Source organism: Hippoglossus stenolepis, chromosome 9 (assembly GCF_022539355.2).
Source record: "Hippoglossus stenolepis isolate QCI-W04-F060 chromosome 9, HSTE1.2, whole genome shotgun sequence".
Lineage (NCBI taxonomy): Eukaryota > Metazoa > Chordata > Actinopteri > Pleuronectiformes > Pleuronectidae > Hippoglossus > Hippoglossus stenolepis.
This window is the reverse complement of record NC_061491.1, coordinates 10,165,515-10,184,071: the sequence shown is the minus strand read 5'-3', so window position 1 is coordinate 10,184,071 and position 18,557 is coordinate 10,165,515. Positions and strand designations below refer to the sequence as shown.

Sequence of the window (18,557 nt, the reverse complement as noted above, 5' to 3'; positions counted from 1 at the left end):
GGGCATCTCTTGTTCACCAACACTACCGAAGGGCGGAGTGGGACATTGTGGGGCTACAAGAGCTGATTCAACTCTTTCGGATTGTGTCAGGTTTTGCTTATGAGAGCAAAGATTAGCACTGAGGGTGGGAAGTTAGAGTGAGGTATCTCGAGACTAAATGCGTCCAGGCCTTCTTTAAGCCTAAGTACAGTATAGTGAGGAGGAGGCATGACGGGTGTGTTATTGCAGGAAGTGGAGGGGCACAATCAGGAGGAGGAGCTAAATGAGGAGGACATGAAAAGCTTGTCTCTCAGGTACAAGCCCTCGAGCCAGCATTCATATAACCCTCGCATGAGCGTTGCTCTTTGTGTCAGCATCCCTGCGTCTCCTGTTTCCTCCTGCATTATTCAGGAGGGTCAGATCTGACATTTGACCATAACCGCCCAGGTAGTAGCTGCATCTTTATGCATTAGAGCTGGAAACACAACATGTGGACATTTCAGTCTCCATCCTTCAGTCGTTTCTGTCGTCCCCTTTCACCCCTGTGCTTTAAAAAAGCATTTTTATATCTGTCTTACAACAAAGATAAACATGGGTTCACAGGTTTAGACTCATAAATTCTGAGTTAGTCAAATCTAGTGGCTTTGTGTTTTAAATACAGCCATACAAAACATCTCCACATTTAATGTGACTAAGTCTGACTAATAAAGCGTCATATTAGCTCCAGCTGAACTTTTTTATCAATACACAGAATCGTTACTTTGGATCGTGTTCCACATTATTTCACTGAAGTACGGTATAAGTCTAACAGATCACTGTGGGCTGTATTTAAATACAGAGACTTGTTTCACTTTGCACTCAGGATTACTTAAGCTTCCATCCAACTTTAATGAGACCTGACCTTTATGTCTACATTTGCTCTGGTGTCTTGTTTCTGGGACACAGCTGAATGATTCCAAAGGTCCAACCGTCAGTTGGAGTCAAAGTTATTTGGCACAGGTTGAATTTGAATAAATGTTGGGATTAAGCATGTGAACTGTGTATGTGATCTTGTTGCTCCAGTCAAATACTAATCAGCCATTTGATTGACAATACCATTGTCTGACTCTGTTTCCTCGCCTGGCTCCTGATTATCATCTAATGGACTGAGTGTCTTTGACCGTTGTCAAGGAGCCAGGGCACTGAACAGCCTACGCCTGTGTGTGTGTGTGTGTGTGTGTGTGTGTGTGTGTGTGTGTGTGTGTGTGTGTGTGTGTGTGTGTGTGTGTGTGTGTGTGTGTGTGTGTGTGTGTGTGTGTGTGTGTGTGTGTGTGTGTGTGTGTGTGTGTGTGTATGCAACCTGGCTTTTTGACATGATACCCTCACAGGTGTATCAGCTGCTTACACTCAGTGACTCATGAATGGAGAGTCTGAAGTGAGCAGGAGAGGACAGAGACAACTGAAGGAGAAACAGAAGGATGCCTCCAAAGAGGAAAAACAATACCGTGATCAACGTTGAAGATGGTGAGAAAAACACATTTATTTCAGCTTGAAATATTCACCTTATTGCCTGATAATGATTTGGAAAAAGTAGTTATTTGAATGCTGGACTTGAGTTTGGGTTTTTATATTTTCGTTCAAATGTTCCAGTTGGGATGGAGGTTGATGCTGTGTCAGACAGTGGAAGTGAAGGTAAGATTTGTGAGACATTTTTTGTATGCATTATTAGAATTATTATTATTATTTGTACTTGTTGTAAGATAGTAAGAGAGTATAAATATTATTGTCAGTGGGTGAAAGCGTCTGCCTTTTGTGCACAAATACACACTGTATATTTGTGTCTCAGATGAGGCCCGGAAGAGAAGTAAAAACAGAAGAACCAAGCCACAACGTAGAGCCAAACGGGTCAGTGATGATGAGGAAGATGAGGAGGATGAGGATGAGGCACCACGGAAAAGAGGCCGAAAGAAGAAGGCCAGGCCCAGAGACAGCGACGAAGATGATGAGGAAGACGACCGCAAAGTGAAAAGAAAAGGATCAAAGGCCTCCAGGAAGAGAGCTGCTAAGGAGGAGAGCGACGAGGAGAGCGAAGACGACCGAGAGAAGAAGAAAAAGGGAGGAAGAGCGGCGTCCAAAAAGGAGAAAGAGGAGCAGAACAAAGGGAAGAAGGGGAATGTTAAAAAGAAAGAAGGGAAGGATAAAGATGTTGAGAAGGACAAGAAAAAGAAGAATGGGAAGTTGAACAGGTGCAGTATTCTCTGAGAGCTGCCTCTCACATACCTGCACGCTCCACACACATGTATGTACAGGCTTTCTCCACGCACTCATCCACATACCTGACAGACTCTGGTCATATGAAGCTAATGTTTGTGTCATTTAATAAGGAAGATGACATACTGTTTACTACTTCAATATTATTATAACACAAAATACACAGTTAGCAGATAAAGGATTTTTACACTATATCTGGTTGATTATTTAAAGTACTGTAAAACTTCTTAGAGCTCAAGTTTCTTTGTGTCAGTATGAAAAGGTTCGTCATCATCCAAAAGATATGAAAGTCAGTTATGGTGGGCAAATTTAGGTGATAACGATTTTTGGCTGTGGTGTAATCCTCATCCATTACTTACTGCTGCATTGAAACAAAAGCAAAGGGACAAAACATCATGGGACACGATACCTTCCCTCTGTTTTAATGGTGTGTGGTAGCTGGCTGCACTTTAAAGAGTAGCAAACTACCAGTTCTGACCATAGAGTGTCAAGAAAGAAGATTTGAACATAATTCAAAGACCAATGCGCATCACAATTATTGATATAATAATGAAATTTGGGTAAAAATGTTATGTTTTAACAGAGTGCTGCTTAGAAGGTAAAAGTGCTCGAGGGTAAAGACAACTGTTTATCCAAATAGCACAACCTTTGTCTCAAGCTTCCCTTCATTCACAGCCTGTACAATTTTTATTATTTTTGTAATAAACAATTTGCGTTTGCTTTGTAATTTTTTGATTTTTGTGACCCCCGTGGCAAACAGAAGAATGCATGCTGCCATTCAGGAAATTAGTTAAACTAATTGTTTTAAATCTTTAATGATTGTATTGTTGTGGCGACTCTGGGGAAAGACAACACTCATTTACATGCACAGCAATATTCCGATACTAACCCAATTACCTTAACCGGAATAAAGTCATAATGGAAATAAGCATAACCGAATTAAGACCTGTAGAGTATTCTGACCTTAGTCACATTATGTAGACATGTAGCTTTATGTCATTGGATAGAAAAATAAGATGCAGTTGCAAATCATTTTTTGCAAAATTAGAAAGAAATCATCTCAAATGGTAAACAGTAGAATCGAGCATTTAACCATGGTGGGTTAATGTCAGAGTTAATGGTGTAATGGACAGAAGGACATCATAATCAGATTATGCTCTGTCTTTTTAGCTCTGTTTTTGGTCAACACCACATCCTGAGGGAAATGTCCAGCCCCTTATCTGCTAAATGCATGACTTCGTTCACCAGCTAGTCGCCAATTGTGTCATCCAGATTTTAGGTTCCTCTATTTTATACAGTTGTTCATACAGATAAGTTGTAATTCTGGTGCAGTGCCTCGTCAAAGTGACCGCTCTCTCCCTTCAGCAGCTCCTCTTCTTCCTCTGACTCCGATGATGAATCGCTCTCGGAGGGAGAGATGGAAGCCCTGAAGGAACAGGTCGAGGAGAAGAAGAAACTGATCGCTACATTAAGGAACAAACCGTGGCGCATGAAGAGGAGGCTCGTGCTGCTCAAGTAAAAACAAATATGCAAACAGAGGCCAACTGTAACTCACACGCTCGTCATAACTGTAATTTCTGGTTTTCGTTGTTGCACCTGCGTTTTGTTCTTATTTTATTTTGCTGTTTTTCTTGTTTCTTATTTATTTGTTTACACTTTCCTCTATGCCTACCATCACTCATGTCATGTACATGTGATGTTGATCATGCATTGTTAAAACTTTGATTCATTGACTTTAGGTGTTTGATACTTCTCATTGTCAGTGCTGCGATCTACAGGCAGTCGAAACTATTGGATTTTTTAAAACAGGGATGCTTTAGAGAGAGGTCAGAGCAGGTTTCCTACGACCCTGGTTTGTCTTAATACAAATCAATACTTTCAGGAAACTGGTCACAGGCAGGACTGAGCTGAAGCAAATAACTCATCAGACCCTGAAAACTATGAAATTGATTAGATCCAGTCAGATATTTGAAATTTTTTCAATTTAAATTTCATGTTCTCTCCACTGTTAGATGCACAAGAGAAACATCTATAAATCTCAGGAAAACACAGACGGCTGCCTGTGGTTCAGCCTGTTAGACACCTTCAGTGTGAGAAGGCTGCGAACAGTTCAGGCCACCTTGCTCAGGTCAAGGAGTTGTAGGTTAATGTGTGTGTGTGTGTGTGTGTGTGTGTGTGTGTGTGTGTGTGTGTGTGTGTGTGTGTGTGTGTGTGTGTGTGTGTGTGTGTGTGTGATGCTGTGGTGTATGTTTCTCTATGTAAACAAGGCTCTGGGAAGGGAACCCGATAAGTGCGCTGCATTAGTTTTTTCATGAGCTTGACACTGTTTAATGCATGCAGTGAGCGGCTGAGTTGCCAAGTCTAAGTAGTAGTGTATCATCAATCAGTAAATTATACTACACCCTTCTGTTTTAACATCCTGTTACCACAGACTATTGCATTCATTGGTTGGAGAGGTCACGGTTTCCTGTGTTGTCTTCTGATTGGTCACACAGGGAGGGCCAGGAGTTTGTTGAAAAGTTTGAAGGCGCTCTTGGGAAAGGAAAAGGCCGGAAGCTGTATGCATACAAAGTCATGATGACAAAGGTAATCTGTTTATGTTATAGCTTTGTTGACACATAAAAATACAGAACTGCTTAATTTATTTATTTAAAATGTTGAAATAACCATTTCAAACTTTAACCCCCCCCCCAGAAACTGATCAAGTTTAAACGTGACTTTGAGAACTTCAAAACAGCCTGTATACCCTGGGAGCGGAAAATAAAAGATGTAGAAAGTTGGTACCACAGCAACTTTATCTGAAAAATACTCACTGAGATATGATGGTGCTCTTCCTACTTAGCTGTCCTTAAAATTCTGAGTCAAGTTCTCTGTCTAATCCTAGGTCACTTTGGGTCATCAGTGGCTTCCTACTTTATTTTTCTGAGGTGGATGTATGGTCTGAACCTGATTCTCTTTGGGCTCATGTTCGGTCTGGTGATGCTGCCCGAGGTACAAACGTTGTCAGAATACAAGTCAACAGATGATACCTGATGTAGCAGACATTGTACATGTTTCCTCACATACACCTTTCCCCTCTCCTCTGTGTTCAGCTCCTCATGGGTCTGCCCTATGGCTCCATTCCCAGGAAAACTGTGCCCCGAGAGGAGCAGCCCACAGCCATGGACTTCTCTGTGCTCTTTGAATTTAGTGTGAGGATCTCCGCTCCATTTATCGGTTTATTTATCCTTCCTGACATTTAGAGTGTGCGGCAAAAATAAATCTATTTGATAGAAAAGACAATGTATGAAAGCTGCATTTGAAATACTTGGCACCTTTGGCAGAGGCGTGGGTAAAGTGATGGCAAGTCGTCCCTCAATTTTGATTTCAGACTAAGTATGGCTCTATTTAGCCATTAGCCTGGTTTTAGCTTGGCTTTGTCTTGTTTGTTTTTTTCAAATCAAAATTTAATGTTACTATTCTTAACATTTTCTTAGTTTTGTTTAACAAAAATGGTACAGTTCCTTTGTATCTGCTTGAACGACTGTGATTTGTATCTGTAAGAATGAACATTTCTACCCCTCATCACCAGGGATACTGCAAGTACTCCTTTTTGTTCTACGGATTCTACAACAGCGAGCGAACCATCGGAGTGCTGCAGTTCAGACTCCCTCTTTCCTACCTGCTTGTGGGTGTTGGCATCTTTGGATACAGCCTGATGGTTGTCATTAGAACGTAGGCAAGACGCACACATGCAGGAAATCAGATGTACAGTGAATATACACAAATAGTTGATTTCTTTTGTTCGGTGTGTTTTCGTTTTTTCAGAATGGCCCGTAACTCAAATGAAGGAGGAGACGGGGCCGAGGAAGGAGAGTTCACCTTCAGCTGGAAGATGTTCACCAGCTGGGACTACCTGATAGGAAATCCTGAGACTGCAGACAATAAGTTCGCCTCCATCACCACCAGCTTCAAGGTTAGCAGGTGTGTGTGTGTATATTTGTGTTTAAAGGATAATAAGAGTAAGAGTTTCCTTTTTGAGTAACCGTTTTGTACCAAAATCTAATAATCATAAAGGGAATATCCTAAAGGAGGAAGCTGGGACACCAGTGTTTTCACCATAAGACATTAGTTTCACCTGCAAAGATGAACGGTTTATGAATGTTTTCTTAAAATCTGGCACAAATGTTCACTCCTGCATGAACTGATTAGATGTGTGTGGTCATAAATCAAAGGTCAAGGTGACGCTGATTAACAAAACATGTGCATAGCCTAATGTGGGGATGTAGCTCAGTGGTAGAGCGCGTGCTTTGCATGTATGAGGTCCTGGGTTCAATCCCCAGCATCTCCAGTCTTGCTAATGTGTCTGAGATCAGTATGTGAACAGAGACTGACATTGGTACTTTTGTAAAAAGTGAGTAATGCTAATAATATGTCAGGGCTCAGGTGGTAGAGGGGTTGTCCTCCAACTATGGATGCACTGTATGAATGGTTTAATCAACGCTAGTAAGATGCTGTACAAATACAGACTTCTTCATTTGAGCAGAATATATTAAAGTCTGCCTCTGGGGAATAAACCGATTAAGTACAGTATTCATTTGAATATGAAATTATTTGAAAAATGTCAAGTGCAAAATGATACACAAAACAGGTTTGAACCTTTATTTTAATGTTCTCCAATTTCCCTCCTGTAGGAATCCATCGTAGATGAACAGGAGAACCAGAAAGACGAGAACATCCATCTGCGACGGTTCCTCCGGGTTCTCGCCAACGTCATGATCCTGTGCTGCCTGGGAGGCAGTGGATACCTCATCTACTTTGTGGTGAAACGTTCTCAGGAGTTTGCTAATATGAAGGCAGATAATCTCTCGTGGTTTGAAAAGAACGAGGTAGGCTGACACTAAACTTAAAAATTTGATTTTTCTGTTTGAGCGCTATTTATTAATGTGGCAGATCTGAGGCTTGATGATAAGAGTGTCACCCCTCCTCTCTTGTCCGATGTATCAGGTGGAGTTTGTGATGTCTCTGCTGGGGCTGGTGTGTCCTCCTCTCTTTGAAACCATTGCAGAGTTGGAAGATTATCACCCTCGTATCGCTCTGAAGTGGCAGCTGGGTCGAATCTTTGCCCTCTTCCTGGGAAACCTTTACACCTTCCTCTTTGCCCTGTTTGATGAGGTCAATGCCAAGGTATGACCTGTGATCATTAAACATTTATATGAAATTGCCCTAATATTTCCCATTTAAATGGACCATGTCTCACTTGACAAGAGTCAAAGAGATGCTTTCCTCGGCTTCAGATATGCTATAGAATTCATTCTTGTAGATATGTTACAATTTAAGAGCTAATAGTCTGCATTTCTGAGCCGCTCTTAAAATACTACATTGACCCTCAGTTACTATGTTGGGACAGCTCTTACCGCTGTCCGATATTATGCATTTTCGTTTTTCCCTATCCTCTAGTGTGCTATATGGATTTTTGTGTGTGTGAAAAGGTTTGCAAAGTAAAAAAGCCCAAAGTCTGCTGTGAAGGGAGCTCCTCCCTCTCACAGACAACACTGCTCCAGAAGCTCCTGAAACACCTCTTCAGTACTTATGACAATTCTTCTCTCTGCTAGTCTGGCACGCCCCCTAACAAAGCCAGGTAAAGTGAGCCCGGAGGCGGACATTTCCTAAACCTGCTGGAGGTGACCAATAACAACAGAGTGGGCCAGCAATAAGACAAGAGCTAAAACCAAGTAATCCAGACAGAGGCTGATAAGAGGAGCTGCAGCAATAAATTGCAGCAAGCACGTAAATCTTTTCCAGTAATAAACTCTACTTAAAACTATAAACCTGAATATGAGCAGAATATGGCTCCTTTAAATTGTGAGATATTGGACAATATGGTTATTTGTTTGCTGGAGAGAAGATTGATAATACTTCCAGTGTTAGTTGGCTTTATGTAACGCTACAGTCACCAGCAGGATCCCAAAGGAAACAGGGACCAGTGTGGCTTTGTCTGAAAGTATCTAGCTTCCTGTGTATGAGCTGCCGGCTGTAGCTGTATTTAACAGGCAGATATAAAAGTGATATTGATCCCATTTAACTCTCATCTGGAAACTTCTCAATCCCCAACCATGCTGTAAATAGTGTATTTGTGCGACATAAATAAGGTTTGCATGGCCTTGATTATTCTTTGATACATTTTCTGTTCTTTAGTTGGAGAGTGAGAAGTCAATCAAGAATGAGACTGAATGGCTTGTGAATCAGTACTATGCAAACTACAGCCTCCACTTCAACACGTCCGACGTGCCTCCTCCGACTGTGGACCCAGCCGATGTCGTCAGAGGACCCTGCTGGGAGACTGGAGTGGGAATAGTGAGTAATGGCAGAATATAGACAACTGTTGTCCAATGATGAATAACAATCAATTTTGGATGCAGACTTTTGCTTGATTTGCATCATTTCTCTACGTTGCCCTCCTCAAACTGATGTCACATGTCTACTTTCATTTGCCAGTTCATATTTGATCTTATTTCTTTGGCTTCTTTTTCTGTGTAGGAATTTGTGAAGCTGATTGTGTCAGACATGCAAGTGACCTATTTGACGATCCTGGTTGGTGACTTCCTGCGAGCCGTCATTGTGCGTTTCCTCAACTACTGCTGGTGCTGGGACCTGGAGGCTGGATTTGTGAGTACTTGCAGTGTGTCTCCATTTGTGTGCAAAAGAGTATTGAGCCAGGCATAAGAAACAAAATGAGAGGAGGAAGATTTTTAGTTCAATTTTATTCTCGAAATGCTAATACGCTTCCCTACATACTGCGACCATGTCATTTAACTTTAATGGAACAGAGTGAGCACGGTTCGTATTGGATCGAAGTCAACCTGATACCATACAATGACATCTGGCATGGCAGGTGATCCCTGACATGGAGCGAAAGAAGACACTGCAATGAGAAGTTAATTACAGAGAGAGAGAGAGAGGTTAACGCAAAGTGTATCAACTTGTTTTTTGTGTTTTCACCAGCCTTCATATGGAGAGTTCGACATCAGTGGAAATGTCCTTGGGCTTGTCTTCAATCAAGGAATGATTTGGTGAATCACTCTTTATTTGATGTCTCTTATAAATATGTCTGCACACTTCTCCTCTAAAAGCAGGGATTCTCAAATGGGTCTAAAGTTTGATAAGCTGCCCTCTAATGAAAAATGCTCATGTTTTCCTCAGGATGGGAGCGTTCTATGCTCCAGGTCTAGTGGGTCTGAACGTGTTGCGTCTGCTGTCCTCGATGTACTACCAGTGCTGGGCGGTGATGTCCTGTAACGTTCCTCACGAGCGAGTTTTCAAGGCCTCGCGCTCCAACAACTTCTACATGGGCCTGCTGCTGCTCGTGCTGTTCCTCAGTCTGCTGCCAGTCGTCTACACTATCATGACCATGCCCCCTTCCTTCGACTGTGGACCGTTCAGGTCAGTAGCACTGACAGAGGTAGACTACTTGATGATGAAATATAATTGAATATCTCAATTAGAATATAATGATAGTTCATGGTGAGTTCTTCTTCAAGTTTTAAGTATTTTAGTGTCTACCTGATACATTTAAGAACATCTAAAGTGAATTCAACCAAATTTACTGGTGGTTTAGGCACCTGAGGTTTTGACACTAAACCACTTCGAGAAAACAAAAGCCTTTTTTTTCCCTCAGATGTCAAATATGTTAAACATATCATATAATTTAGTTCTGTTCATTAAAAACACAACAGGATGATCACCCCATACTATTGGGTTATAGCAGGATTATCATACTATACACTTTTCAGATTAAGTTGACATTTTTTTTTGACATTTTTGGAAAAAGCATTAAAAAAAACCAAATCTGTATTGTATTGTTATGGATAAAGCAAGTTTTCACCTGCTGTCATTTATGCTCAAGTATAGTAACAATGTCTTGTCTTACATATGCAGTTTGGTGGACTTTCTTTTAATCCAGTCATTATCTGCAACAAACAATGTGCTGTATTTGACTCTTTCCTCCAGTGGTCAGGAGAAGATGTATGAAGTGGTCATGGAGACGATAGACCAGGATCTACCTGCCTTCATAGGGAACATTTTTACGTACGCCACCAACCCTGGACTCATCATGCCTGCTGTCCTCCTCATGGTGTATGTATCATTTATCATTTATGTATCATATAGGAGGTGAAATACTGTGTTATGTCTGTAGGAAAACTAAATAGGAGATGAAATGCCATTTCATGTACTGTAGAGGAAGGGAAATGTATGAAGGCATTACATTATAACCTCTGAAATTCAGCTTTCAAAATGTCCCTGAAAATGTATTTTTTCATTGTTTGTATTTTTTAGCTTTACATTTATAATTCAGTGAACTGACTGCACCCATTGTGCATGCAGATTTATAAATTGATCATCTTTGAAAATATTTTGATGGCATGAATTATTGTCCGTAGGGAAACGGGTCATAGTAGTTGTAGTCATATTATCTGCTGTCAACCACTATCTTTTTTGGTTCAACCACAGGGGGCGCTAAAGTCTGACATTTTAAAACCCTGTAGAACGTAAAGTCATAAAACTGCACTGTGGCCTAGGCTGTTGACTGGTTTACAATGGCTTTCACCTAAAAGAGTGTTGTGTAATTCTTTAACAGATTGGCCCTCTACTACCTGAACGCAGTGTCAAAAGGATACCAACAAGCCAACAATGACCTTAAAAGGAAGATGCAAATGGTCAGTCCCCTTTGTTTCGCTGTTTTTTCAAATTTCCCTTGTGAAAGATTCAGTAAAAAAACGGTCTGCTTTGTGGATGGACACTTTAGGCTCGAGACGAGGAGAAGAACCGCAGGAACAACAAGGACAGCACTAACCAAGTGATGAAGGACCTGGAGGACTTGCTGCCAAACAAGTCTCTCATACCGCCTCCAGTCAAGGAGGAGCCACCCCCACCTGGTACTCTCACACACTCACACATTCCTTTATTGCTCATGCTATCAGTCAGTTTGCACCTGACTATCCTCGCCACTGTTTTTGTTCTCAATCTGTCTTCTCAGCTGTCGTAAATGAGAAGGGAAGCAAGTCTCCTAAAACGAAGCCAGGTGCAGCCGGGAAAGGGGTAAATCTGCAAAGGGACGTGTCACTGGCTGCCACCAACCCCAGAGGGCCAGTGACCCGCGCACCAGGGCCGAGAGGGGGGCACCCTGGAAACGCCAGGGGGCCTCAACCGGGCAGAGGAAGGGGTCGGGGTGGGCCAAGGTAATAAGAGACATGGGTCATGGACCAAAACTGGGACGACACATGATAATATGGAGGATGGAGGTACCACTGGGATAATGGAATAATAACAATGGATAATAATAATGTTTCACTAATTTATTATATTATTATAGTTATTTTACTGCATATATGAGAGGCATTAAAGTATTAGTATAATAAACATGCATTCACTATTGTACAGCTGAAAAGTCTATAGTTGCTGAAGTGTAAAGACAGAAATTACTGCTTTATGTTAAATACTAGTATTACAGCAAAAATGGCGACAAATGTTATGACACAGTACCAGGTTGTAATCATAGACTGTATATAAAGATGGAAAACACGTCTTTACTTCCTCCCACAATTCAGAAATGAAGCTATGGATATGAACTCTGCCATCTTGCGTTTTTGGAGAGTCTGCACATTATTGATCAGGGGATCCATGTCCCATCCATTAATATGGAGGAGGCAGGATTTATGACCTATACTGCAACCAGCCAACAGGTGGCGATCAAGAAACTTCAGCTTATATACAGTCTATGGTTGTAATACAGATATATAGCAAGGAATATTAACCGCATTGAAATCAGTGTAAAGTTGACTGGTTATCAAGATGGCTGAACAGTTTTATTGATTTCATTTTGAAATCCCTGTAAATAGTTTGTTCAATGTCTTTTGTCTATTTTTTGTATGAGGCCAATTCAAATGATGGTATAAGTGCTATTTAAGTTGTAACTTCAGAAAAAAACAACAGGCTCACAACAATGTTACTACTGGAGAAAACATTACTGTCCACAAAACCGTTAAAGTAAAACATCGGAGAAGAACACAAATTGTCACAGAAATATATAAACTAAAAGAGACGTAACACGGACAAGATATTGGGTAAAAACAGGAAATATCTCAGCAGAAATGTGAAGAATAAATGTTCATGAAGTGACACAGAATCAAAGATGGCTTCCAAACACACCTGTATGACTGCCCCGCGGAAAGTCTGAAGCCATCGAGAATTTAAAAGACACAATAAAGTCAGTCCTGTGATATGATGGTGTTACGAGTTCTTCTGGGAGATTTTGATGGTGACTGCCTTGACCTCTGTGTACTCCTGAAGGGCATATTCTCCCCTACAATAAAACAAACAAATGATTACATTGAGTTGTCATGACGTTTCCTCACATTACATGAGCAACATGTACCCAAGAACTGAGCTACTACATGTATCTATGTGGTGGACACACCGTAAATACAGTGAGAATAAAGGACTATTGCATGAAAGATTAAACAGTGGTGACACTCACAGCTCCCTCCCGTTGCCAGACATTTTGAAGCCACCAAACGGACACTGAGCACTCATGGCATTGTAGCAGTTCACCCTAGAAAAAAGGCTCCATTAGATTTTCCTCTTTGCATCAAAATCAGAGGCTGACACTCATTTACCAAAGCCATTCATTATTATGTACTGATATCATAAGTAATATCACAAAGTGTAGTAAAACTTGAAGGAATGGTGTCTGTGATGATTTGCTGTGCAGATCCTACAGATCAACTAAAAGCTGAACTGTAGACGATCTGATCCGTACCAGACCATGCCAGCCTGCAGCGCAGAGGAGACTGTCAGGGCTTTGTCGATGTCGTTGGTGAACACGCCCGCTGCCAGGCCGTAGTGTGTGCCGTTGGCTCTCTGGATGACTTCATGGACGCTACGGAAACACATGATCTGCTGCACTGGACCAAAAATCTGGATAAGAGTGTGAATGCGGGAGGGAAAAGGTGCAAATGTAAAGAGGAAGAATTTCAGAGCACAGTGTTAAAATGAGGATGCAAATAATGTGGGTGCTTGTCATGTGCATCATGAATTATGGTTGGGTACTTGCAGACATGTATGAAAGCAGGGTACCTCTTCTTTGGCGATGCGCATATCATCTGTGACATTTGAGAAGACGGTGGGTTGGATAAAGAGTCCCTGCTGACCCCACGCGGACCCCCCACATTCCAGCGTGGCTCCCTCCCTCTTCCCGCTCTCTATCAGCTCCATTATCTTATCAAACTGCTTCTGGTCAATCTGCAGAAAACAGCAATCAGTGTTCAGCAGTAGTTTTGCTTCCTGACCAGTGAAACAACATCAGTTCATAGGGTTCCTGTATACCTGTGGCCCGTGATCCACCCCTGGCAGCAGTGGGTTTCCCAGGATTTTGGATGTGGCCCTCTCGACGCTACGACGGACAAACTCCTCGTAGATCGGTTCCTCCACAAACACCCTGGATCCAGCCAGACAGCACTGGCCCTGGTTGAAGAACAGACCACTGTGGGCCTGCTCCACTGCGTACTCTACTGCAAGACAGACATGCACACACTGAAGTCTGAACGGCTGCAGGTAGATTGTTGACATTGAGTAAGAAAGGTTAGACAGTATCATCAGAGTGTATATTTGTGTGTATTTTATGTTCATGTTCAGAATCTAGTTCTCTTAAACAGTGCAGAGAAAAAAGCAATCCCTTCAATAGTGTTCAGTATGTTTATGCTGAAAGTACAGCAAGATAACAACATTTAAAAAAACTACTATAAACTAAAGAAGGAAAAATACTCACAGTCACAGTCTGCAAAGACAATATTTGGATTTTTGCCACCGAGTTCCAGTGTAACTCTCTTCAGATTGCTGTCTCCTGCAGCCTTCTGAATGAGTTTCCCAACCTAGCGACCAAGATACACAGTAACTTTACAGAGGAGAGGAGAGAGGAGAGGAAAGGAGAGGAGAGGAGAGGAGGGAGAGGAGAGGAGAGGAGAGGAGAGGAGAGAAGTGGAGAGAACAGGAGAGAAGAGGAGAGGAGAGGAGAGGAAATGTTTCTCATGTCAGCAGAATACTTACAGCGGTAGATCCGGTGAAGGCGATTTTGTCTATGTCCATGTGATGAGAAATGGCACAGCCGGCTGTCTGACCGTAGCCCGGCACCACATTCACCACACCCGGAGGAAACCCGACCTGAACCCGGAGAATTGGAGGGAGCGATATAACAAACAGGAACCACACATGCACATAATCATAGTCGTCATAATCTCAGAGCAGCTACTTTTACAGCTACGCAGGTCTCAACAATGTCTGAATGAGAGTTTATGGCTTTTGTCCACATGTTCTCTTACTAACAGTTATAATCCCAGTACCTCTTTTATGAGTGCAGCCATGTGCAGGGCTGACAATGGAGTCTGTTCAGCAGGTTTGATGATGACAGTGTTCCCACAGCACAGAGCAGGAGCAATCTTCCATGCAAACATCATCAATGGGAAGTTCCACTGTCGTCCAATATGCACACACATGTTGAGATGCAACAACATAAAGTGAGTATAACTGATTTTAACAAGCATTAAAATACAGGAGGATGTGGCATAGTCAGACTCATTCAACAGTTACACTGTCAGTTAAAACAAGTTTTAACATTTTACTAGACTCAATATTCTCTGTTGTTAAAGTGTGTACAGATTACATTATTGTGTTACATTGTTTGTAAGTGCTGTACAGATAAAGTCTGATATTGTCAGAGCTCACTCTTATTGTTGGCTGCAGATTTGATGACCTCACACAACCCTGTGACCTTTTTATCGCACATACAAATGCGAAACTGGATGTATATACTTTAATGCCTCAAACTAAATTTTCTAAACAGAATGTAAATATTTCAGTGCTATTCCTAAACTACATTCTTAAAGTGCTGTATATGTCTTTCTATTTTTTAGACAGAATAGTTTTTCTACTCACAGGAATGATCTGGCCACATACTCCAATGGGCTCATGTCGAGTGTAAGTAAAGTACTCTCCATCTAAAAAATATATATATGTGGTTATATATATATATATACATACACTGTAAACGGAATATATACAGTGTAACAGTGTAACAGTATCACACACACACACACACACACACACACACACACACACACACACACACACACACACACACACACACACACACACACACACACACACACACACACACACACACAAACACACTGTTTAAACGTATCTGTCTATAATCTTAATCTATAATTAAAACGACAACAACTCACCTACTGGGATGGTTTTGCCGTGAACCTTGTCGGCCCAGCCTCCATAATATCTCAAAGTTTTGATTGTTGCCATCAGATCTACAAAATACGCCATGAGAAACACTTTGCCGGAGTCCAGAGCCTCCAGGGTCTACAAACACACAACATAAGAATCAGTAAAAAAATAAAAATAACAAAAAGCCATTGCTTCAGTATTGATCTTTATTTTCAAATCAAAATTGTATATATATGTTAGTGTGTGTGAGGGTGTGTCTGTGTGTTTCTCACTGCCAGTAGAAGCCGATCTCGCTCCACTAAGTCAGCAAGTTTATTAAGTAGATGACCTCGGTCTGAGGCGTCCATGGATCGCCATGGTGACCCCATCTGGAAGGCAGCTCGGGCGCTCCTCACTGCCTTGTCAACATCTTCCTAAAAGAGATTAAATTTGAGTCAAGTCGGTTTCTAGGCTCTAAAACCCAATATCACAAATGACAAATTGACAACTTGTGAAGCATGCAGCCTCTAGCTTTAGACACTGGATACAGAAAAACTCCCCAAAAATGATTAATAAACAGGAAGAGTAACAGATTAGGGATCCCTCCTGCAGGACACAAAACTCTACAGACCCAGAAACATTTGTAAAATAGGCATAATATGGTACAATGAGCTGACTCTGCCACCTTAATTCTCATATTCTTGCTCAAACAGAGTTAAGAAGCACTTCTGATTTAACTGGTGCTACTTACTGCATCAGCCTCCTCCACATCACACAGCAGCTCTCCTGTGGCGGGATTATACACAGGAATCTTTCTCCCACTGCATGACTCCTGCCACTCGTTGTTGATGAACAACTAAGACACCAGAGGAGAATCAGAAAGAAGTTATACATTATCAAGTTCGTTTTTCTTTCTCCTTTAAGTGGTGTCTCCCCCGCTTGTTGTCTCAGAGCAGATGGTGAACACACAGTGAAGTGCATCAGCTCCTCTGATAAAATGAATGACAGGCTTGCTGGATTGAGAGGGAGGTGTTTTTGCCTGATATTTTTAATGTGGTGCATCTGCATGCTGTAAATCATGTAGAGTATATTCAGGAAGTAGCTTTCATCAGTAAACCTACTGATAAAGGGCCCATAAAAATAGTTTCCCATAGTTATCTTGTTAAATCCACATTTCCATTCTCCTCTAATTACAAGCAGACACATTTATTGTTTTCATTTTGGACACAAACCAAATATACTTAATTATTACACTTCAACGTGCCATATTAAAGGGCAACTGAACCTCCCAATTATCACCCAGCCGGGTGCAGCAGGCAGAGGCAGGAAGTGACATATTAACTTCGCTGCGGAGATCGCATGATTTTCTTGATAACACACAGGCACTGGATAAAATACCAAAATCTGGAATATTTTTAAAATCAAAACACAACTTGACCAAACTTGATCAAAACTTGATATCTGAATGTAAAACACCTACAAAGATCCCTCTGCCGTGGATGTGTCTGTGCACAGTGCTTATAATAGTAACTGGGAAAGTTGAATCCACCATGTACTTACAGCGGTTGATTTACAAATCCCTTTAAGATTATACGTGTGCTGCTTTAGCTCATCACCTCTGGGTTTATCTCACCTTAGTGTGTTGGATGGTTGGCTCTGGGACCGGCATGGGCAGGGCCTGCATCTCAGGTCTGTCCACGCTCTGGGGTTTGTGATTCTGGTTTGGAACCTGGTGGTTGCACCCGTTGCCAGACTGCTGCTGGTGGTCGTTGTCAGGCTGGGAGTTCATGTTTGCATGTTTTCCCTCTGAAAAACAGACACAAATGTTTGTGTGCATGCGTGTGTGCTTACCCATATACTGTAGTGCATGTTGGTGTGACCCCTTGACTGTGAAAGTTAATCTTGTTATCTTGTTCACCGAGTGAGAATAGTTCCTTTCGTGTTGGCACGAGATGCCCTCCCAACCCAGTGGAGTAACAGAGACCGTGCCAAATTAGGTACTGGCATTGTCGGCAGGGTAACACCACAAGGGCCAGGGGTTACGACTGGCACCGTAAAGTCGGGCTGGGTCTGAGCGGTGGACTGGACTGACCTCATTTGGACGGAGGGGATCAGAGAACAGCAGGATGCTGCTGAATACTACAGAGGTGTGCTTCATCTAATTCACCAAAAAACTCAAAGCTGTGATCAGAAATTAGCTCATTTAAGAATATTTCCTATTGTTTGCCCTCAATTTCTATTTTCAACGTATAAAGCACATTGTAACTGTGTTTTGAAAGGTGCTTTATAAATAAAGTTTATAATTATTATCATTACTTTTATTACTATTAGTATTACATACACATACACTTAAAACTGCATTTAACCCATGCACACAGAAAGAAAACAACATATTGCCCCTGACCAAAAATGTTTGTCAGTGTGTCTCATCTTCTATATTGATTAGTATTGAATACATATAGATATTGATCAAACACAATTTATTACCTTTAGATTTTTATGAGCATTGTTCACAATTCTCTGACATAAATGGAGAAAAAGCATCAATTAAATGAGAAAATAATCAGTAGAATCAGGAAATCTTAACTTTAACTATCATTAATGAAGTAGCTGGTTTGGATTGAATATCCAATCATATGATAAGATGAAGTGAGAAGTTGTTACCTGTGGGTGAGGCTGATGAGGAGGCTCCAGCCTGGCAGATTCCCCCTCCGGTGACCGGCATGTTGCGGCTGCTCCTCTCTTCCTCTCACCGGCGTTGGAGCGGAGCCGCGTCTTTATAAGAAGAGGAGGAGACCGCATCATCCCGCACTGTGGGCGTACCGGAGCCCCCCCACCACCCCTTCCTCTGCACGCGCTAATTATCGTTCACACGGAACCAATCCCACTTCACCCCACGTGCCCCCCGGGGCGAGGCAGACACCGCTCAGGAGACGTGACCGTGAAAAGCAGTGTGGGTTTTCCAATTTGAAATATCATAAAGAAAAAACCCATGTTGTGAGTAGTGATCAGGAGCTCACTGCATTCAGCTCATTTTACTGTGGTGGAGTTTAACCTGCAGCAATTATTCTAAC

The 18,557-nt window shown here is 41.8% G+C and overlaps 2 protein-coding genes and 1 non-coding gene across 3 annotated transcripts; 2 read left to right on the top strand and 1 right to left on the bottom strand.

The window, feature by feature from the left end:
• Positions 1 to 1,343: 1,343 nt before the first annotated feature.
• Positions 1,344 to 11,576, top strand: tmc2b (transmembrane channel-like 2b). Its single transcript, XM_047341498.1, has 20 exons — positions 1,344 to 1,482; positions 1,609 to 1,650; positions 1,805 to 2,204; positions 3,595 to 3,744; positions 4,725 to 4,815; positions 4,924 to 5,005; positions 5,114 to 5,220; positions 5,322 to 5,420; positions 5,801 to 5,943; positions 6,037 to 6,184; positions 6,903 to 7,097; positions 7,216 to 7,395; positions 8,407 to 8,565; positions 8,749 to 8,877; positions 9,214 to 9,281; positions 9,412 to 9,651; positions 10,219 to 10,344; positions 10,847 to 10,925; positions 11,015 to 11,144; positions 11,246 to 11,576. The coding sequence occupies exons 1-20, from the start codon at positions 1,437 to 1,439 to the stop codon at positions 11,449 to 11,451; spliced, it is 2,820 nt and encodes a 939-aa protein (XP_047197454.1). The 5' UTR covers positions 1,344 to 1,436; the 3' UTR covers positions 11,452 to 11,576.
• On the top strand, positions 6,488 to 6,559 carry trnaa-ugc. Its single transcript has one exon. It is a non-coding gene; the product is annotated as a tRNA-Ala (tRNA).
• LOC118115656 (aldehyde dehydrogenase 1A1) lies at positions 11,550 to 18,285 on the bottom strand. Its single transcript, XM_035166958.2, has 14 exons — positions 18,148 to 18,285; positions 17,117 to 17,289; positions 16,235 to 16,339; positions 15,777 to 15,917; positions 15,510 to 15,639; positions 15,199 to 15,260; positions 14,607 to 14,735; positions 14,314 to 14,427; positions 14,036 to 14,138; positions 13,594 to 13,778; positions 13,345 to 13,509; positions 13,028 to 13,185; positions 12,746 to 12,820; positions 11,550 to 12,571 (listed from the first exon to the last, which is right to left on the bottom strand). Exons 1-14 carry the CDS (start codon positions 18,206 to 18,208, stop codon positions 12,499 to 12,501), a joined length of 1,674 nt encoding a protein of 557 aa, XP_035022849.2. The 5' UTR covers positions 18,209 to 18,285; the 3' UTR covers positions 11,550 to 12,498.
• Positions 18,286 to 18,557: the final 272 nt, after the last annotated feature.